Genomic DNA, 23,228 nt, shown 5'->3' with positions numbered 1-23,228 from the left:
TTCTTAGAGCTTTGGGCCCCAGTGTCACTGCATTTGGTGCACCATTGAAATCATGACGTTAGTGCCTGCAAGGGAACTGCTCATGTTACTGCCTGTTTAGTAGTTAAATATAGTAATATTTGGTGTTTAGAGGACTTTTGACAACTTTTGGCCCCGGTGCCTCTGCACCTGCACCTGCAGTACCATTGAAATGATGACCCTAGTACCTGCTAGGTAATTGCACTTGTGACTGCCGTTTAGTAGTAAAATGTAGAAATATTCCGCGTTTAGTGGGGTCCCTAGAGCTTTTGACCCGCTGCAACTGCACCTGCTGCACCATTCAAATCAAGGTCCTTTTAACTGGAAACTGAAATTGTGACTGCCTGTATGGTAGTAAAATATAGCAATATTGGCTGTTTAGAGGTGTTCTAACAACTTTTCGACCCGGTGCCACTGCACCTGCTTCTCCATTCAAATAATGACTGTAGGCTGCAAGACAACTGCATTCGTGGCTGCCTGTTAAGTCGTAAAAAATAGCAATAATCAGTGTTTAGTGGCCTGCCTGGAGTTTTTGGTCCTGGTGCCGCTGCACCTGCTGCACCATTGAAATCATGACCCTAGTGCTTGCTAGATAACTGCCTCTTTAGGTGTAAAATATAGCAATAGTACGTATTTAGAGTAGTTATGTCAACTTTTGGCTCTGGTGCCACTGCACCTGCTGCACCATTCAGATAAAGTCCCTTATAACTGCAATTGTATAGTAGTACAACCGATCTGATAATGCCTACTAAGCGCAAAGAAGGGTACTGATGCATGAATAGCAAAAGCCACAAATGTTCTAAGGCTAAACACAACAAAGTAATAAATGAGCAAGCATTCCCACACACTGTTAGGCGCTATATGCCATTTCCCTAGGAAGAGATCTTATCCTATAGTTTAACAGTCTCTGAAGTCTGGACAGTAATTGGGGATTAAACAGTATAAATAGCTTTGTTAGAAGATATGTATAGTAAATGAGTGCAGACAGGAGAAGATAAGTATCTGTAAATAGTACATGCTGTGCAGCCTTAATGTAATAAAAATGCTTCACACACTGAGGCGGATTTGGAGGAGTACTTTGGCCTTGAGAACCAATACGAAAAGCCCCTTTCAAGATATATTAAATATAATATATTTCACGCGAAATCTAAAAAACGATAATAGGATTGCAAATTAGGTGAAGAGGAAGAGCCCCATAGTCCTACTCAAGAAGCTTTTACAGTGGTATAGGGTGAATTGTGCATCCTTTGATTGACCAATATTAATTTTTATTATAGATTCCTGTCAATTAACTATATTTTGCCGTAAGATTACAGCAGAGAGAGTTTAGTCAGTCACTGCGCTATCTGTGCTCAAAAGGCCACTAGTCAAATCACGGCAGGCCAGAGCTGCCGCTTTCCCTTATGATGCTGGTATTACAAAGCTCCATAACATTGGGTAAATAAATATATAGGTACTTCACAACTATTCAATAATGCCTCTCTGTTTTATAAAGTCATCTTTAATTACTGCATTAATTTATCAGCATTCAAGCTATTTCATAGGTTGGGATTTAAGTGTCTTAGTAACAACACATTTGCTTACTGAATATATTGGTGAGATGATAAATATTCACAATTTACTGGACATTTTTATAGTTTACACTAATGACAAGTTTGTGGTTTCTCACCCAATGATTCAATTATCTTTAACTGCAGGTCCACCTCTTCGTCGTACTCTTCGTCGTACTCTTCATCGTACTCTTCGTCGTACTCTTCGTCGTACTCTTCGTCGTACTCTTCGTCCTTGACTGTCTCATCTTTCTTCTCCATTAAGGTATCCCCATCAGCTTTCTGAGTTTTCATATTTTCATACCTTGGAAATTGGCAAATAGAGATGCTATGAAATTCCCATCTACTTAGACGGTAAGGGTAGGACAGAATTTATGCATTGAGCCTGTAAAAATATGGAGAAATAATCAAACAAAAGATGTAGGCAGCGAGTAGGGAGTATTCAATCAAAGAAAAATGAAGAATAGAACACCAAGCCACAAACAAAAAGATGTATGATGTAGAAAACCTTTTTTCGGCCAAAGACCATAAAAGCACAAATAGAGAACATAATACATGAGAAGGTTGAGCATATAAAGTGCAATGAACAGGCAGAGGGACCAGTTCGGGGACCTAAAAGAAACACATAATTATACCCCAATCATGACCTGAGTAACTAAGGTATGATGAGCTACAGTAAATGTTTCAACAGAGATAGTGAAAACAACCCCACTGTAAGATGGCCGCCACAGTCACTACATTGATCACGTGACATTTACTTTGAGCACAGTCACGCTACCACGTGACCCCTAGCGCACACTGAAGAACCACAACCGACGGATCCGCAATCCCCACCCGGATCCGGCGACGAGTAGTAGGTGCCGTAGGAGGCAGCACAGGAACAAACAAGTAAGTGGAAAACTCACTGACGGGTAGCAGGTTTTAGGACCAGGACTCGTTCACCTTGCGTGATAACCTCCGTAGTAACAAACCAGGGCCACTCCTTGACGTTGAAGACAGCGTGACCTGGCAGCTTTGGCTACCGCCCCCACTCCCCCTCCTGCTCGTAACCGACACCAGGGGCCCCATAGCAAATAACAACCGTACGGGGATATAGCATGACAATTTCTTTAACCGTTGCTCCTGCGCCTACATGTTGGGCCTCATAGCACTTTTCATTTACAATCGTAACTACTGTATCATCGCTGATTGTAATAGCAATATCGGCACTTATGCACCAACGGGACATTGACATGCCTTCAATCATCAAGCATCGGGAAGATTTTTGCCTTCAGTGTCTAAGACTGATTAAGGTATAAATATCCTTTAGGCAAGATTGATATAACGCGAGATAGCGATGGGAGGAAGAATACTTAACACAGACGTTTTCAACACCAGGTTGATGACCTAATACAACCTATAATTTTCTGTCATACCCACTAGAACATTAAAAGTACAGCAGCCATTTAACAGAATACTTGGTTATCAGCCGCCCTCATTCATGGTCATATGAACACAACCTTACTCAAACCACTACACGATAAGGTTTTTAATTATGGTCTCCTTCCATGACTAGCCACAGGTTGGATGACTTAACCCGATGCTTAACCCGCTGGATAATGTTGTTGTCTGTACACTAAACTGATTAGGTGAGTCAGATACCTCATCACCTACATGATTACTGCTGCATTTGTTTTAATCCAGTACTGTTATTATCCATTTGTCCACAGGAGCATGCCCACAATGTGGCTCACTGAGGAATTGCATGAACACCACTGCATTGGTTTTAATGTACATGCTTGTAGCACATACTCTAGCATGTCACAAGGAATGTACAAAGTCACCCGATGTTGTACTATTTACCTGTTGTGATTTGCTTCTTTTTCTCCCTAACCAGGTAGATGCAGCTTAACGCAGGTATAATTACATGAAACACAATTTTTTCTGTTAACAAATCCACTAGACTGTACACCTGACATTGGACACTAGTGAGAACACTTTTACGTAGACAGTCATAACTTTAGATATATTCTTTATTATAATTTTTTGGTCCTGAAGAATCGCTAGTTAATATACACAAGCGAGAAACATGTTGACCGATTAGAGCACCAACTGGAACGGAATTCGTAATTGGAAGCATAATATTCCAGCGAGTACCTTTCAGGCTTAATTTTAATTAGAGCAGAGGACCCCAGAATAAATTCTTCCATGGCACCCCTAGCTTTATTTAAACCCACACTTACACGTCTACGCTCTCCTGGCCCCACACCCGCACTTCACCAAAACGCCAATTGGATAGAAGATCTCTGCTAAAGAGCCCCTCTTTGAGGTGTTGCCCGTTGGGTATTGCACCGCTGACCCAACGAGGAGCAGCCCAGAAGATGAAGCATGACACCTGAAAGGGTGTGTGAGGGCATTACATCCAACAACCCCACCCACTATGCCGGCCACACGCTTGACCCCGTCTTCTCCTCCAGCAAGCACATCTCCTTCAGCCACGCCACCGGACTCCACTGGACCGACCACAGCTGCGTCCACTTCAGCTTCAGAAGAACGACGACCCACCACCACCCACAACAAGTCCCTCGCCGGAGCAGGAGCAAGATCACCACCGAGCAGCTCACCGCCTCCCTCAGCCAGAACCCACCCACCAGCTCATCGGACCCCAACGAAGCAGCCAGCAACCTCACACAGTGGCTGACCGCCTGCGCCGATGACCTCGCACCACTAAAGAACCCTCCCACCAGACCCGGCAGCAAGAAAACCCCCTGGTTCACCGACGAACTCAAAGACTCCAATAAGAACTGCCGCACCCTCGAGAAAGCCTGGCGGCACGACCAGACCACAGACAACAGGTCCGCCCTCAAGCACGCCACCCGCAAACACCACCAGCTGATCCGCGCCACAAAGACGACAGCACTCAAAGTACGACTGGACAACAATGCCCACGACAGCAAGGAACTCTTCAGCATCGTCAAAGAGTTCTCCAACCCCAGCGCCGGAAACGACATCACTCCCTCGCAAGACCTCTGCAACTCACTCGCCTCGTTCTTCCACCGCAAGATCGCAGAGATACACAACAGCTTCAATGCACAGACCACGCACCCTACCGCCGAACCAACGCCCGCCACCACCACCCTCTGCACCTGGACCCCGGTCAGCACCGAAGACACCACCCGCACGATGAACACCATCCACTCCGGATCCCCCACGACCCCTGCCCCCACCACGTCTTCAACAAAGCCGACGCCATCATCGCACCCCATCTCTGGGACATCATCAACACCTCCTCCCACACCGCCACCTTCCCGGAGAGCTGGAAGCACGCCGAGCTCAGCGCCCTCCTGAAGAAACCAACAGCGGACCCCACCGACCTCAGGAACTTCCGCCCCATCTCGCTCCTCCCTTTCCCGGCCAAAGTCATCGAGAAGACCGTCAACAGACAGCTCGCCGCCTTCCTCGAGACGAACGGATCCCTCGACCCCTCGCAGTCCAGTTTTCGGGCCAACCACAGCACCGAAACCGCCCTGATCGCAGCCACCGACTACATCAGATCCTTGATCGACAACGGGGAAACAGTGGCCCTCATCCTCCTGGACCTCTCTGCTGCATTCGACACTGTCCGCCATCGCACCCTAGTGCAGCGCCAACATCGGAATCCAAGAGAAGGCACTGGAGTGGATCATGTCATTCCTCGCCGGAAGAACCCAGAGAGTCTGCCTCCCCCCGTTCAGATCAGAGGCCACCAAAGTTATCTGCGGCATACCACAAGGATCATCACTCAGCCGAACCCTCTTCAACGTCTACATGAGCCCCCTCGCAGCCATCGCACGCCAACACAACCTCAACATCATCTCCTACGCCGAGGACACCCAACTGATCCTCTCCCTCACCAACGACCCCGCCACCGCCAGAGCCAGCCTAGACGAAGGAATGAAAGACGTCGCCGAGTGGATGAAGAACAGCCGCCTGAAACTGAACTCAGACAAGACGGAAGTCCTCATCCTGGGATCATCCCCCTCCGCCTGGGACGATTCCTGGTGGCCCCCTGTCCTGGGCATCACTCCCATACCAACGGACCACGCACGCAACCTGGGCTTCATCCTGGACTCCTCCTTCTCGATGACCAGACAAGTCAACGCCGTCTCCTCATCATGCTTTAACACCCTGCGCATGCTCCGCAAGATCTTCAGATGGATCCCCACCGAAACCAGGAAGACCGTGACCCAGGCACTCGTCACCAGCCGACTGGACTACGGGAACACCCTCTACACCGGAACCACAGCCAAACTACAAAAAAGACTCCAACGCATCCAGAACGCCTCAGCACGACTCATCCTGGACATCCCCCGACACAGCCACATCACCGGACACCTGAGAGACCTGCACTGGCTCCCCGTCAGCAAGAGAATCACGTTCAGACTCCTCACCCACGCACACAAGGCTCTCCACGACCTGGGCCCCAAGTACCTCAACGACCGCCTGACCTTCTACATGCCCACCCGCTAACTACGATCAACCAGCCACGTCCTCGCCACCGTACCACGGATCCGCAGAGCTACCGCCGGAGGAAGATCCTTCTCCTACCAGGCAGCCAAGACTTGGAACTCCCTCCCCATCCACCTTCGGCTGACCCAAGACCATCTCTCCTTCAGGAAGCAGCTCAAGACCTGGCTGTTCGAGCAGTAACGTACCCCTCTACCCCCCCCAGCGCCTTGAGACCCTTCTGGGTGAGTAGCGCGCTATACAAATGCCGGGATTGATTGATTGAACAAAATGGATGCCCAACTGTAGGACTCCATGAGACCTTACAATATCCTACACAATACAGTGACACGTACTTCCCTTAAAATTTAGGAACAGCCCAGCAATCTTTGTTTTCACTCACTTATTGAGGGCACCCGCTGAGGCTGGACCCACCACTCATTAGGAGTGGTGATTGCCCTTACCTAAATACCTCTCTCTTTTGTTGTAAAATATTGAAATTTGGAGGATCATGCATTTTGAAGACGCCAACAGAAGTATGAGGGAAGACACCAACAGAAGTATGAGGGATGATCAAACTACTTTGAGGATCAGGGGGGGGGACCACGAGAGGAAGTTAGTGATTCCAACCCCAAGATAGATGAACGGTTGTACCGTCTGTAGTATGGTAGTGCCTAAAGTGAATTTATACTTGAGATTCTTATGGCATCTAAAAAAACATTAATTTAGTCTTTTGCAAGTTATTTTCTTGCTCCCCCTCCGCCCTGGATAGGTAGAAGTCCTGCGACGTCCTCCCCCTGGCTCTTTAACTGAGAAATCTTGCAAAGCGTGCACCTACTGAGTGCCTGGACACCCACATGGGTCTCAAATTCACGCTCTACCAATCCACGTTACATTACATTACATAACAAAGAGAAGAATGGGACATAGAATGTATACGGTGAGGAAAGTCAATCTGTCACTTGCTCTGTACAACACTAACTAGGTTACTAAGTTACATAATATTATTAAGTAAATGTGACTAAATAATATAGCAATGTGCTGAGAGTAAAACAGTTGAGAAAAAGTATGTTAGGAAAAACGACTAATATTACTATAAATAACTTGTCATTATACAGCACATCATTTCACACTTCAAATGTTGCTACATGCTGTAAAAATTAGCTTTATAGCCCATTTCAATGTTATTTAATCCCCCAGTGCCAGGAGGAGGAAAGCCTGAGGCTGCGCATCTTTAGTACCCTGCATGGTTCAGCAGCAAACGTTCAACCCAGTAAGCCATACAATGTATATTAAAAATATTGCTTTATAATATAAAAACGAAATTAAGATGAAAAACGTATCCAAGAAGGGGATATTAATGTAGAAAAATTAAAGAAAGAGTTTAAGAAAAAACAAAGGCAAAAGTTTGACTAGAAACAAAGAAAAAGAAGGGAGTATAAATGAAGGGCAAAAAAGACAATTTAAAGAATAAAAATATACACAATATGCAAAGCGAAAGATTTTGGCCACATTAAGAGAATAGAGAATAGTGCATGAAATTAAAGGAAAAATAAAACTGTGAAAAAATAAAGTAACATTATAATTTATAAAACGAAAAGTAAACAAACTAATGGGAAACAAATGGAAAAAGGGAAATGAATAAGAAGATGGAGAAGACCATAAAAAAACTATTCCGATATTTAATCAGGCAATAGTGATCTATTGAAAAATGGGCTTGTAGGAGGGGCAGAAATACGTAAAGACTGCAGTGTCATACAAGTAATTTTAATGACGCCTCTTTAATTTTTTATATGGTGAGCTGCCAAAGAAGATAATGGTACCTGATCAAAACGGTCTTCGGATCCTGGGGAGTGAAACACAAACAGATTAACACGCGACAATAGTCTACATTCACAGTAAAATTAACATTTTAAATACATTATTCACAAGTTTCCTAATTACAAATAACTATATAGAAATATAAACAAATGTGTTAATAATGAACACATATTTTTATTACTTACCATGGCAGATAAAGTATCAAGCACAGATTTTCTTGATTAACCCATGAATAGATTCAATCCAATGGAGCTCTAACTAAAGTGATAAATGGTCCTTTCCTGTAGAAAAGGCTAGACCACATACATAAAGAGTAGATGATTGTGTGGGGGCCGAGTAATTTCTAAATGTTGCATAATGAGTTTCTCAGCTTCTGCAGGACCTTGGGACTCCATATGGAGCAGGGCACCTCTTTCTCTGGTCGCAGGAGCGGGAAAGGATTACAGACTTAAATGCATGAGATATTTACATCCTCCAATTTCGTTACATGTGGTCCCGCTCACAATTCTGCAGTAGGAGTGGTCAATACCTTTGTGGTAATCATCTGTGAAAAATCTTCAGATTGGCCTGCAACCAATCTACTCAATGTTTGTGCAACAATGGTCAGTAGGGTAAACTACTAGCTTGTACCATTCCATTTCATTTGCTGTGGTCCCATGAACAAGATTCACAGTAAGAATAACGAACAGGGCGCTCGACCTCGGACCTGGGGACCTGGTTTAGAGTCTCAGTAACGACGCTAAACATCCTTGGATTCTGGGCAAATCACTTAATCTCCCCGTGTCTAACAAAACAATTAATGTGTGTCCACATGTAACGTAACTGGTGCTATGTAAAGCGCTCTCTCTTTCCCGATTCGGGCCAAGTTCGCGCTATATAAAATTCTGCAAACAAAAAAAAAACCTTTGACGGTAATGGAATACAGGTCAATTGAGATAGGATGGATGGATGGATGGGTTTTTATATAGCGCAATATCACCGCCAGGTCTCAAAGCGCTTTGCATTGGGAACCCGTCCTGGTTTTTCCCTGTGAGATAGCCCCTACTGGGTATCCCCAAGGTGAAAGCCAGGCTTCCCGCCGCGGGGGGCCGTAGTGGAGATTAAGCAAGCTATTGCCCAGAGTTGCAGAGTGTGAACCTGTGATTCGAGTAGGCACCGAAGCGAGAATTACAGAGTCCGTGGACATTTTGGGCTCAAGACCCTGCCGCATCGGGAATTGAACCCTGGTCCCGGGTCTGATCTCAGCGCCCGGGTCTGCCTCCTCTAACTAGTGAGCCACACTTCTCCACTAGATACTCTCTATGTACATAAAGTCAATGACATCTCAGTAATTTAGCATGTTTTGATTTGATCTTTATAAACCACAAACTAATAACCAAAGGCATCTAGATGCTGCCAATTGAAGAAGATTAAGAAGGAAAGATGGATAAAAAGAGACCTAAATCCTTAATCACAGTATTTATAGAGTGAAGAGCCACGTTTTAAGGGCTTTTCTTTAAGAGGGCAGATTGAGTGATTTCTTTAGATGAGAAGGAAGGGTGTTCCAAAGTTTGTAATTGGAAGAGACAACGCTCCTGCCACCCCACCCAGACAACCAAAAACATGGAACCCTAACCAGGTTAGCATTGGAAGAGCAAAGGTTTCTTTGTGGATTGTACCAGCAAAACCAGTGCTTGAAATATTCAGGGCCGGCATTATGTCAGGCCCTAAAGGCAATGAACAAGGCGTTAAAATCAATTCTCTTCTGCATGGGGAGCCAGTGAAAAGAGGATAGAGCATGTTTAACTGACTGCTGTCTGGAAAGTTTTAGCAAGAGACAGGCAGAAGCGTTCTATAAAACTTGAAGTCTAGCTAGGAGACCTTGCATAGGGCTGTGACAACGGTTTTCTGCACATCCCGAGGTAAGAAAGGAAAACATTTTCTAAGCATTTTCAATGCATAACAAAGTACCTGAAGTGATGGCATCAACTTGGTGTTTGAAGGATAGGGATGAATCGAAGAGTATTCCTAGAGTCTTAGCTTCAATCTAGTGGCTGTGTTGTGAATGTTACTAGCAACTGAGACAATAATTTGGGTGTCATCAGCGTACACCACCATGGCAAATCTAAAGGATTTATGTAGTTGTGCCAAGGGAGTGACATACAAGTTGAAAAGCGAAGGGCTAAGAAAAGAGTTCTATGGCACACCACATGGTAGTTGAAAAAAGGTAGATAGCAGATTGCCTATTTCTACAGTTTGCTCTCTATCTGTAAAAAACTATTTAAGAAGTTGAGCCAATAATGCCCAGGTTTTGAAGACGGTCTATCAGCAAGCCGTGGTCGACAGTGTTGAACGCTGCAGAGAGGTCTAAAAGAATCAGAGCGGCATTACCTCCATTGTCTACCACACATCTGATCTCTTTAGTATCGGTAATCCGGGCCAGTTCGATGCTATTCTAGCTCCTGAAATCGAGATGGTGATTCCGGTTAATAAAAGAGGCAAGTTCTTGATTTATTCGGTTTTCAATGATTTTTGCAGGTAAGTGTAGATATGAGACGGGTCGATAGCTGTTGGGATCTGGAGGATCCAGACTGAGATTTTATTTTGAACAAGTAGGATAAAGGCTTTTTTTAATTGCTTTGCAAAGACTCCAGTCTTAAGAATCAAGTTAAAAACCTCTGTAAGATGTTGTGGTATGATTTCTGGTGCCAAGCGAATAATTCTTGGAGGGCAAGAATCAGCAGGCAAGCTAGATTTGGCTGCGCCAAGAACATTGAATTCCAGCTCATATGAGGTAGGAGACAAGGAATTTAGGGTCAGACGTATCAAGGATTTTCCTGTTTGCAAATAGGCCGATTCGCAGAATCGGCTTGTTTGCGAACGGGAAAAATGCCTTTTGGGATGTATTATCCCAAAAGGCCATTGCAAATAAGGAATCGCAAAGTTTGTGATTCCCTATTTTGGAAATACATTTAAGGAATCGCAAATTGCGATTCCTTAAATGCAATTCTGAAAGCACCCAAAATTTGCGATTTGGCCTTAAGGAATAGCAAATTACCACCAACGTCAAGTTGGTGGTAATTTGCGATTTCCTAGAAAGATGCACTTTTTTGTATTTTTCGAAGTGCCATGTGGCGCACATACATGTGCGCCACATGTACACACAAGCATATTCAGGGGTGGAGCAGGGTGTCCTTTTGGCACCCTAGCGCCCTTGAAATTGCATGTGCAATTTATGAGTACCTATTGGGTACTCGCAAATTGCGCATGCAATTCCCATTCATTTCTATGGGCCACTTGGTCCGTAGAAATAAAAGGGAAGCCATTATTTATTTGACAGTCCCAAATGAGGAATGTGTAGAAATCGCTATTTAAAATGCAAAACCTACATACATTGCATTTTGTGAGTTCTTAATAGCGAATCAGTCAAATTCGCTATTAGGGACTTGAAAAATACAATGATGATACATCTGCCCCTTAGAGAGGCTGAATTACAAAGCAAATCCAGGAGGAGATGTCATGATTACTCCTGGTAATATTAACGGCAGAAAGAGGGCTACTGATTTTGTCAGGCATTCCTCCATTATTTAGATTTAAGGAGATGGCATAGTATATGTCGCAAACTTTGTGTTGAAAAAAGGATGCAAAGGCGTTACAGGTTTGGCCGATAGATACATTCTTTGTCTCTGGAAGTACAGTTAGCTTTTAGACTGTGGCAACCAATTCTTTCGGGCAATTTACTCATGAATTATTTTGTATATACAGTAGCTGGTTTTTGCACTAGAAATCCGTTCCTTGTATTTTGTGATAATTTTTCTATATATTTATCTCTCAGTGATAGCATAATTCTGGCTCCTCCGGTGCTCCTGGCGATGACACCATGGTTTTTAAATCCTGAGTTCCTCGCAGAACCAAGGCTCAGATGGCCTATCTCTAGGAATCATGCCTTATTTTAGAGGCGCTAAGGTACTAACTACGGAATCAATACCAGCATGATAACCTTCAATTACAATATCTAAATCCATCGTGATCTGGGGCCTATTTTTTGTAAGAAAGGTCCTAAATTCAGTGGCATCAAGAGTATGCCATGAATGTTGCACATACTTCTTCCCTGAAGTTATTATGCGATTTATTTTATTTATTTATTTTTATTTATTTTATTTGAGAAGTTTTATATAGCGCTGGCTAGACCTGGAGGTATTGAAGCGCTTTACATGAGGATCATTGGTTTACAAGTTACATAATTACATGAGTTACAGGCGCCCAGTATAAAAACATGAGATTACACAATAGTAAGGGAAATTGACGTATAGTATAGATAAGACGCTAGGAAGGAGGAGGAAGGGGGGGAAACACTGCAGGGAGACGAGGAAAACCGTGTCAGATGTCCAGCTGGGTAGGTGCCGGCTGCGTGGGTGAACCCGAGCCAAACTCTTCTATAGCTGCATGGGACATCTCCACTGGGCATCGACCAGGGTTGCTCGGGTACCGCTATAAGTATGAAGAGATTCAGGTATCAGCCTAGGGGGCATCGTCGTAGATCCATCAACATCCCGGCGTTACTGGGAAACACCAACCGCTTAGTCTTCCAACTCGCCCCCAGATCAAGATTAGGAAGATCAGAGGGGCAAGGGACAGTTCTAAAAGCTTTCGAGTTGAGGGACAACCCATCATTCTGGTCTACAGTCCTCTTGGCGAGAGTGAAACTGAAGAGGGGTTGTGAATGGAAACCTGATCATCAGAAATTAGTCCTCTATAGACTGCCATGGTGACAATGCAGATATTGATCCTAGAGAGCAGATTGTCCCAAGTCAGCATTGTCCCAGGACCATATTGTCAGTTGACCCCGGTGTCCAAATAATACCCTCTGAATGGGTATTAAACGCTGCTGTTCGCTTGTCCCCTTTGCCATGCACCGCATAATACGCCCCAGCCCGTTGCCATCTTGAGGTGTTCACCTAAGAGTAAACCTTCAGAGGGGAAAGATCAAACAAAATAGCTGAGTGATTAGAAGAGACCTGAACTGACCCAGTAAAATTAAGAAACAGATTGTCCGTAAAAATACCACTGAACAAGTGCCCTACCATGTGGGAGGTATGTTATGTTATGTTATATAGGCTTGTAAAGCGTGCGGTTACCCAAGGGTGTCCTGGCACTGAGCACTGTAACTGGAACCCACCCCCTGAGCACAGACTAAGATCAAACTGAAAACAACCAAGTCTTCAGACCTTTCCTGAACGAGAGGAGCTCTATAGCAGTCCTTAGATGTAAAGGAAGGTCTTTCCAGGCACTGGTGGCTCCTTGGACAAAGCTCCTTCCGCCCCAATTTGCTTTTTTAGCTCTGGGTACGATCACCAGCTTTGCATCCATTGATCGAAGCATTCTCCCCGGGACATACCATTGAATGCACTTTTTAGGTCTTCTGGGCCAATCCCCATCAGGGACTTCAAAACCGTACAGAGAGCTTTAAACTGGGCTCTTTGTTTTATCTGCAGCCAATGACAAGAACATAAGCCGATTCTAACCGACATAAACCTAGGAGTGCCCGTAAGCAACCTGGCCGCAGCCTTCTGCAACATCTGTGTTAAGGTGTTTCTTATGAATCGTCAGGTACAAGCTGTTACAATAGTCCAGACGGGACAAAAGGAGAGCAGAGACAACTGTTCTGAAACTTTCTTCGGTGAGGAAGAATTTTATTATCCTCAGGGTTCTCAGGATGAAAAAACTTGTTGATACCACCCCGCTGACCTGGTTACCAAATGTGAGTGAGTTGTCCATGATCACCCCCAGGTTCTTAACTTTCAAAAAGGGGGGTTGCTCATTTCACTAGGTCACCATGCCGGGGACAAGAGGTTGGGGTTGTTTCCAAATATGATCACCTCTGTTTTGCCTGCATTCAACTTCAGGCAATTGGCAGACATCCAACCAGTAACTTCCAACATGCAGTCGTGACAACTAGAGGCCTTATCTGCTTCTTTGCCCCGCTGGAGGGACAGCTCGATTTGTGCATCGTCTGCATAGGAAGTTAATAGTAGCCCAAAGGATGGTATGAGGGCAGCCAGAGAACTCACATAAATATTAAAAAGTGTTGAACTGAGGGAGGACCCCTGCGGCACTCCACAGGGAAGGGAGAATGGTTTTGATCAGTCCTCTGCTAGGTCCATCGTTTGTACTCTGTTGGTCAGAAATGATTTCAACAGGTTCCAGGCCCCTCCCTGAACCCCCGCCTTCGATAAATGGCCCATCAACACATTGTGGTGGACCGAAACGAAGGCTGATGATAGAACTAGCATGATCAAGAAAGCTGAGCCCCCCTGGTCCACAGCCACATGGACTTCCTCTGTGGCTTTAATCAATGCTAGCTCGGTGGTGTGTCCTGCGCGGAACCCATACTGAGAAGGATCCAATGTAATCTTGTTCTCGAAGAACAGACTTGGTTGTATGTTCATAGCTTTCTCCAGGACTTTTGCTGGTGATGGGTCTGTAGCTGCTGGGATCACTAGGCACCAAATTATTATTATTTTTTTTAATCAGTGGCAGTTTTCTAAGCTATAGGATAATGACCTGCCTCCAATATGAGGTTCAGTAAAGGGGTAAGGGTGTTCGCAATAACCTCCGGGGAGTTTTTAATTAGTGCTGCCGGACAAGGGGCGGCAGGGGCGCCAGAACGGCATCCGATCAGCAGATTGATAACCTCCTTGGTCTCCAAAGGGGTGAAACGTTTAAACGTGGGAGAATTATTGATCAGCTTTGTCCCGACTGCCAAATCCGTGGCCTCACCCGGTTGATTAATGAATGACGAGAAGATAACCTCTATTTTCTTCAGGAAAAACGACGCCAGGGCCTCACAGAAAGCTGGAATGCTGTGAGTGATCGGTTTAGGGGAGCTCATGAGATTGGTCACCGTTCTGAAGAGTTCTTTCGCCGAGGACTTCGCTTCTGTGATCTGTTCTGAAAAATAGGCCTTTTTGGGTTTCGCCTGCCGAAAGGCTGCGCTCTGCGCAGGTTTTCAGCGCAGGTGAAATCCTTTGTTGACTATAAGGAGTTCGGGAACGTCCCCCGGCTCTCATTGGCTAGCTCCATAAATGGAGGCTAGCCATTGAGTGCCGGATCTGTCCGTCAAGGCCGGACCAGATTCGGGGGCGTTCCCGAGATTTTTTCCCTGGGCGGAGTTAAGTTTTTTCCGTTCCCTCCCCTTTCACTGAAAGTGATTTCAGATGCGCTGTCCATTCCCGCCCCCTCTGCTGCTGTCCTGCCTTGTGTCCCTCCTCCCGCCGTCCCCCCTCCCCCCTCCTCGCTGTCCTGTTATGGCCCGATCGAGTGGCCACCTCGATTGTTAACTAACTGAAGAGCCGGTGCCCACCCGGCATTGCCCCGTGTTCTCACCGCTGCGGCCCGGGGGCCTGAAAGTGATCAGAAGCTGAAGCGAGAGAAACGAAGGGGCCGCGACCTGATTGGTCCTCTGTTGACAGGAGGCGCGCTCTGATTGGCCGTTTGCAGTAGGCCTGTCCCGAGAGCCGCGCTCTGATTCGATGCCTTGCCCGCAGAAGCTGGGCGTGTATGATGGCTCGACGCAGGAGCCGCGACCGGATTGGGCCGCAGCAGTGGAGCCGCCCCAGCGAGGATCCGGAAGCAGAGTCAGCCGTTCGACCCCGTCCTCGCCGAGGGAATCTCCGAAGTGCCGGGTAATCACCGCCGGGTCCGGGGAGAAGAGGAGGAAGAGTGATGGCAGCTGGACTGCAGTGCCCCCGTGAGCGGAGGGAGCCCTGCAGCGAGAGGAGCGGCCTTCAGAAGCGAGCGGAGGGGGCGCGAAGCACATTGCCGGTGCCTGCCCCCCCCCGTGAGGCTCCCCGACTGGAGGGAGAGCCCCGAGTGAAGAGAGAGCCGCCGGCCGGTGAGTGAGCCGACGAAAGGGAGGGGCGCCGGGACACATTGCCGGTGTCCGCCCCTCCCCCGCAGTAGCGCGAGCTCGCGTTCCTTGGGTGTGTGAAGCCACGAGGGCTTCAAGGGCGGCCCCGGTTGGCAGTGGGTCGCCCCAACGTGCACAGAGCCCGGAGAGGCTCCCCGCCCCATTTTTTTGTATTTAGAGCCCTGAGAGGCTCTGGGGGGCATTTGGTGAAGTAAATGGAGAGTCAGGGCGGCCCCGGATGGCAGTGGGTCGCCCCAACGCTGAAGAGAGCCTGTTGAGGCTCAGAGGGGCCATTTTTCAGGACGTCGAGCCCCAGAGGGGGGCTCCAACGACCCCATATTTATAGCTGGTGAATGCTTTTCCCTCGCAGCTGAGGTAAGGGGAAAAATGCTTTTATATATATGTATGTTGTGTGCGTGCTGGCAGTTTTAAGTGTGTTTATGTAAGAGTGTAAATGAGTAGGCAGAGTGTGTGTTTGTATATGTATAAATATGTATGTGTAAGTGAAGGTCAAGTGGAATGTAAAGGCACTTCCGCTACCCCAGGCATTTTGGTGAATTGACCTTGGAGCCGCATCTTAAGCGGACTGCAGGCCACAGGGACTAGGGTGACGCAAGCAATGCTGGAGAGCGGTCAGCAACCCGGAGAGTGACGTCAGCAGAACGCAATCCACCCAACGAGTCCCCATCATGGGGTGTGCCCTTACTTGACCCATCAGGCGTAGATAAACGTGCGAGTGTGTGCTCTGAGACCCCTGTGTATGGTGAGGTGAGCTGGGCGCCTCGCGTCCTTTTGACCTTTCTTCTTTCTTACTCCTGGCCTCTTTCATCCCTTCCCTTTTATTTCTGCCCTCTCTCTTGCTCTCCCACTCTTTTCTGCCCTCCCACTACTTCTTGCACTTTCTTATTCCTGCACTACCTCTGTATCCTGTCCTCTCCTCTTTGCATATGCCCTCTCAACATGCGCTATCACTGCACACAGCCTCTCTACACACGGCCTCTCTTTACATGCCTCTCTCCATATGATCTCTCTGCACAGGTCCATGTGTAGAGAGGGCAAGTGAAGAGAAGGCATGAGTAAAGAGGGCGTGTGCAGAGAGGGTGTTTTCCATACAGGGCAAGTACAGAGAGATCAAGTGCAAATAGTGCATGTTTAAAAGGGCATGTGTAGAGGCTATAAGTTGACCAGTGCTTATGATGAGAAAGTGAGTGCAGGTGACAACAAATCTGCAAACTCCAATGGTGTTGCTTTCCTGAGGCACTGTCAACTTTTTCACACATTTTTTTCCTCTTTCTGTCTACATTACTACACTAATACCTGCCCCCTCTCTCCCTTCTACCCTCTTTCTTGCCCTACATCCTTCCTTCTCACTCCCTCCCTTTCCCTCTCTCCCACTCTCTCCCTTTCCACCTCTCTTCTGCTCTTTCACTTTATTGTCCTCAATCTCTTTTTTTCTCTCTCCTTTGTTTCAATCTCACTTCCTTTCACCCTCCCTCTACATCTCTCACACTCCTGCCTTTCACTCTCCATCTACATTTTCTCCTCACTTTCTATCCCGCACTCCTTATCTTTTCTTTCAACACTCTCTCGCTTCTGCCCTCCTTCCTGCTCTATTCTTTCCTGCCCTCCCTATCTCTTCTGCCTTCTCTCACTCTATTACCTCTGCCCTTCTCTCTTCTGTTATCTCTCTCTTCTGCCTTCTTAGTCTCTACTGCCCTCCCTTTTCCACCTCTTTCTTTCACCTTCCTGTCCTCCATCTCCCTCTCTCTCCTCCTCTAGCCCTCCTTCTCCTTTCCGCCCTCCCTCTCTTACCTGCCGCCCTCTCCTTTCTGCCTTTCTCACACTTTCCTACCTTCCCTCATGCCCTCACACTCCTTTATGCCCTCCCTCTCTCCTGCGTCTATTCCTTCCCTCCTGCCCTCCCTCTCTATCCTGCACTCGCTTCCTTTTGAGCTTTCTTACTCCTGGCCTCTTTCATCCCTTCCCTCTCTCTGCAAATAATTGCATTATACATGCACTCCAGATTTCTGTGTAAAGTAAAACACATCAACGTTTTACACATAATTCAATGAAGATACAAAACACCATTTATCAAAAGCTCAAACTTTCACAAAGGGAGTGCAGAGTAGGGAGTGCATAGAGCAGGGGGAGTGCAGAGTGCATAGAGTGCAGAGTGCGTGCAGAGTGCATAGAGGGTGCAAAGTGCATAGGCAGTGCAGAGTACATAGGGAAGCAGAGTCCAGAGAGAGTGCATAAAGAGTGCATACAAAGTGCATAGGGGATGTATACAAAGTGCAGAGTGCATAGGGAATGCAGAGTGCATAGGGAGTGCATACACAGTGCAGAGTGCATAAGGAGTGCAGAGTGCATAGAGAGTGCAGAGAGAGAGTGCATAAAAAGTGCAGAATGTATAAAGAGTGCAGAGAGAGTGCAGAGTGCATAAGGAGTGCAAAGTGCATAGAGAGTGCATAGGTAATGCAGAGTGCATAGGGAGTGCATAGACAGTGCAAAGTGCAGAGAGAGTACATAGGGAGTGCAGAGTGTATAGAGAGTGCAAAGTGCATAGGAAGTGCAGAGTGCATAAGGAATGCAGAGAGTGCATAGGGAGTGCAGAGTGCATAAGAAGTGCAGAGTGCACAGTGCATAGGTAATGCAGAATGCATACAGAGTGCATAGGGAGTGCAGAGTGCATAGGGAGTGCAGAGTGCATAGGGAGTGCAGAGTGCATAGGGAGTGCAGAGTGCATAGGGAGTGCAGAGTGCATAGGGAGTGCAGAGTGCATAGGGAGTGCAGAGTGCATAGGGAGTGCACTCTGCACTCTTTAGGCACTCTGCACTCTCTATGCACTCTGCACTCTCTATGCAAAGTGCTGCATAGGGAGTGCAGAGTGCATAGGGAGTGCATAGGGAGTGCATGATAAGTGCAGAGTGCATAGGGAGTGCAGAGTGCATAGGAAGTGTGGAGTGCATACAAAGTGCACAGTGCATACAGAGTGCTGCATAAAAAGTGCAGAGTGCATGGGGAGTGCATAGGAAGTGGAGCGTGCAGGGTGCATATAGAGTACAGAGTGCATACAGAGTGCTGCATAGGGAGTGCAGAGTGCACAGGGAGTGCATATGAAATGCAGAGTGCATAAGAAATGCAGAGTGCATAAAGAGTACTAGGGAGTGCTAGAGAGTGCCAAGTGACTGCAAAAAAAAGGTAATGGCAATGTAAATGACAATGTCATTTACTTATCTGTTTTAGAAACAAAAACATAAATACAAATTTTGGCATATACAATGCCAATAACTCTAACTTTTCCAAAGGCGAAACCATTGCATTGTAAATGCTTGTTTGCTTCCTGAAGTAATTTTTTGTAAATTGTGAGACTTGTTCTATATAAATCCTTATTGGCCAGGCTGTACCCGTTCCTCCAGACCTGCTCCAGCCTTTTACAGTCTGTTTTATGCTCCTGTAAGTTATGAGTAAACCAGGGGGCAGAGGGAAGACCTCGTCTGGGGTGCACCATTTAACTGGGCCCAATTTATTACAGGCAGTTTATTACAGGCATTGATCCAGTTCAAGTAGGCCACCGTGGCCTCCTCTATATTACTAGGGAGATATGGGGCCGAGTCTATCAAGGCCTTATCTAGGATGACTGTCAATGTTTTTCCAAGCCTGAATGGCTACCTTTCCTTGAGCTTTGGTTTGGATAGTTTAAGTGGGGTCTGAAAGTTAGTGAAAATGATGGCAGCATGATCTGTTCAGGGAAGTGGCAGTACATCCGATACGGACAGACTGGCGGAATTGGTCAAATTTCCATCCAGGGTATGACTGTCCGCGTTTGTCGGGCATTCTACCCGTTGCACAAGGTCACCTCCCATCATAATTTGTGTCAGTCTTGAGGTATCTGGGTCAGCGGCATCCTCAAGGTAAAAATGAAAGTCTCCCAGAATTGTGAAGGTTTTGGTGCATAGCCCCTCCTCCAACAGTGACCCAATGGCATCCAAGAAAGCGCCTTTGGGGCCAGAGGGCCAGTAGACAAGCATGGCTTTAAAATTTCATGTGGCGCGAATCGAACACTAACTGACAAGGCCTTACAGGTTGTATTGGATGCAGTCTTGAATTATTGCACTAGGCTCTTACGATAAATAACAGTCAGCCTTCCCCCTTTCCGTAATGGTCTGTCCAACATGTGGCAAAGAAAGTCTGGGGGAGAAGCTTTAACAATGTCTGCCCCGGAGGTGCTGTCTGTCCAGGATTCTGTAATGAATGACATCTTGGTGTTCCTCTAAAAACTTTGCGCATTCCACACTGTTTTAGCAAGTGATCTGGCATTCAAAAGAAGACAGTTAAACCTAGGCACAGTTGTCGGTTTCCCCAAGTACTCTTTAACACTGAAGGGAAAATTACACGAAAGTGCCAGGATGTGGGGGAATGGGCAGTGGCAGTTATTACAAGATTTTGCCAAGGCAGCAGGGTTTACACAAGGCAGAAATCTGGGACAGCATGCCATCCCCCTTAATGGGTCCAGTTTCCTCATGGTCACACTAGTGTAAAACCAGCGTTCTGCAACCAAAGGTCCAGGGGTCCTGGCCCTGAGCGCGGACCGGGCGCAGACGGGCTGCCTCAGGCGCGCCAGAGGTACCTCTGACAATTTGCTCAAGGCACAGGCTGGTCATTAAGTCCATCAGGTCACTTGTGTCTTTGTCCGACATGTTGTACAGTTGGAAAATAAAATCACCAAGTACTGAGAAATCCTGAGAGTTGATATTTGATTCTAGGAGTTGGCTAAGAGCTTGGGTGAAGCTAGCACTTGGGCCGGGAGGGCGATATATAAGGAGACCATTAAATGTATAGGTGTATTTGAGTTCACTTTTAAAAGCAAAAGCTTCAAATTCAAATCTTGATGGACTCTATTTACAAATTGCTCTCAAATTGTGGCGAAAAACTATCCCTAAACCCCCGCCTCTTTTCCCCACCTGATACTTTCTTCCGAGGGAAAAAATAGCCACAATTGCGGCAACCAGGTATGGGTCCAACGAAGCGTCGGCCGAGGTCTCCATAACAAACGTTAGATCAATATAATGTGCTTCTTCGAAGTCAGAAAATTCAAATATATATTTTATAAGAGAACGATCATTGATAACAGTGCAATGCGAAGTCTGCAAGTTGTTTGGGACCTATCAATGGAGAACGTGGAAGCTTCAAACAAGCTCACTTTGACATTTGCCAGGGTTAGTTTACATTCAGGGCAGCCCTGTGGGGAATCATTACAGGCACAACTAAGGAAAAGGCTGGGGCAATTTTAGTCAGAGTTTATTTTAGAAAGATCATGCCTCGAGTAGCTTTTAGTTGGCCTGAAATGGGAGGAGACACCAGCAGGGGGGCCGAGCGCCGATGGATTTGCCTTAGGTGTGTCACCTCTATTTATAATCTCTCCATACATGATTGGTTCAACAGGGGTTGGTTGGACCAGGCATACATGCTCAAGGTCGTTGAATCGGGCTTCGCCAGGATTCAGGCTATGCTATATGGGGACCCTATTCCCTCCCACTTGCCAGAGGTAACACGTTCTGTGTTATTGGCCTGGCGGGCTGCATTGTGACATACCAAATGGACGCACACACTGACCCAATGTACACCCTTGTGGCAGCGGACCTGGCTCAAAGAAGTCAATGCATTGCAGGGTTTTAGAACTGTGATAGGCATTTCACAGCTAGGCGATGTGTAGGTGGGGGAATCACATGCAGACCTTCGGTGACCTTCAAAGCAGGTACTCCTTACACCAGTCACAATACTATAGGTTTGTCCAGTTATGCCACGCCCACACCCACCTTACGATTGGCACACGTCTTCCTGCCCACAGCTCGCCTGAGGCTCAGATAATGTTCGCTGACCTGGGGAGGGGTGGTATCTGCTGCATCAATCGTACACTGATCAACAATGCCCTCTTCCTTGGACCGACTGCGGGCTCAATGGGAGGGTTGGGTGGGCACCCTGGACGAGGAGGATTGGCGTGACAACCTTATGGCTTCTAGGATGGTCATGGCCTCTGCTAGATTGCGCTTAGTGCAACTATATTATTTACATGCTGCATATCTCACCCCGATGCACCTTCAACGGGCAGAACGTAGCCCAACCTCTGCTTTTGCCAGGTGCGTTCACGAGCCCGCAGACTTTTTCCATATTATATGGGTATGTCGCAGCTTGGAGCAGTTCTGGGGGGAGATTGAGGAGGAACTCACTGAGGATTTGGGGTGGGCGGTCCCCCATGACCCAAGGCACATGATCCTGGGTATCACTGATGGTCTGGATAGGTCTCGGAACTAAAAGTTGTTTTACACTACAGCAATGGTGGTTGCAAAAAAAGAGACCTTGCAGCCTCCTGGAAGCTCTCCGAACCTCTGAGTGTTGGACGATTGAGGACTGGGGTGGATAGGCGTGCCACGCAGGAGAAGTTTATGTATGAGGCTTGTGGGTGTCCTAGGAAGTATCATAGGGTTTGGGGGAAATGGATGGGGGAGGTGGCGTATTCATAAAGGGAATGTCCAATTTTATATTCATGTATTTTTACTAATGTCTGTAAATCTTGTTTTGCTGATTTCTTTTTCTAAGTTCTGGAATTTTATGGCGTCAGACTGTAAGGCTGGTGTATTTACTTTATTTTGTCAAAACAATAAAAACAGAATTTGTTTATCAAAAAAAATGTGATGTCAGTAGAGGAAAGAGCACATGGAGAGATTACATTACACAAAACAATACACTTTAATGCAAAACAAGAAAACACTGTATTTAGGAAACATCTGATGGGTCTCCTCCTCCAGCACCTCAACACACAGACAACTTTGACATTGGTTTATACTGGATGGGGCATCTAGTTGAGTTCATCTAAGAAGTTATGTCACCCTTGCTCATTCATTTGTTTGTAGCACAATGCCTTTTCTCAGAGTCATTGACTACGGTGATATTATCCGGTCCGCTAGGAAACATCAATAAACATAAAAGGCATTATATACAAAGTGGTTGCTCCAATATGTGCAACAGGTGCCCAAAGAAAATGAAATGCTCTTGCATAGGTTGTTATAGATATGAGAGAAGACAGCAGCAAAATAAACTGAAATTAATTTCAAAATAAGGCCTGGTCAGACAAGATCTAAAAACATGAAAGCTTCAATCAATATTGTCTCTCTGTTAAGATAAATCTGATCTAGGCCGTAGAGAAAGAGGTTTACGTTTTGACCTGAACATAAAGGTTGGGGGGCAGTTAGAGCCTCATACGTAGTCTTCATTAGGACAGGGTGAACAACTGAATATGGGGGAGCAACCTTTAGAACAAATAACAAATTAGCAACATTAAAAACCTAACTTACAAAAGTGTGTGCATTTATATATACAAGCTCTATCCCCCTGCTGCCAGATCTCACCTTGGTTCCAGCAGTGAACAATGCCAAAACTGACTGATTGGGAAAACTCTCTAGAACAATCGAAAACATCATCATACT

The 23,228-nt window shown here is 46.4% G+C and overlaps 1 protein-coding gene across 1 annotated transcript in view; it reads right to left on the bottom strand.

Moving 5' to 3' along the window:
- LOC144756162 (E3 ubiquitin-protein ligase TRIM39-like) overlaps nucleotides 1–23,228 on the bottom strand; it is a 274,405-nt gene that overhangs the window by 100,856 nt on the left and 150,321 nt on the right. Inside the window, exons 4-5 of the mRNA XM_078645741.1 lie at nucleotides 7,856–7,878; nucleotides 1,688–1,872 (exon numbers count right to left, since the gene is read on the bottom strand). Coding sequence (XP_078501867.1) covers nucleotides 1,688–1,872; nucleotides 7,856–7,878 — 208 coding nt within the window. The remainder of the gene's footprint in view (nucleotides 1–1,687; nucleotides 1,873–7,855; nucleotides 7,879–23,228) is intronic.

This window comes from Lissotriton helveticus, chromosome 5_1, assembly GCF_964261635.1.
Source record: "Lissotriton helveticus chromosome 5_1, aLisHel1.1, whole genome shotgun sequence".
Classification (NCBI taxonomy): domain Eukaryota; kingdom Metazoa; phylum Chordata; class Amphibia; order Caudata; family Salamandridae; genus Lissotriton; species Lissotriton helveticus.
Note: the sequence above shows the minus strand (reverse complement) of the source record. Positions and strands in the feature narration are given on the sequence as shown.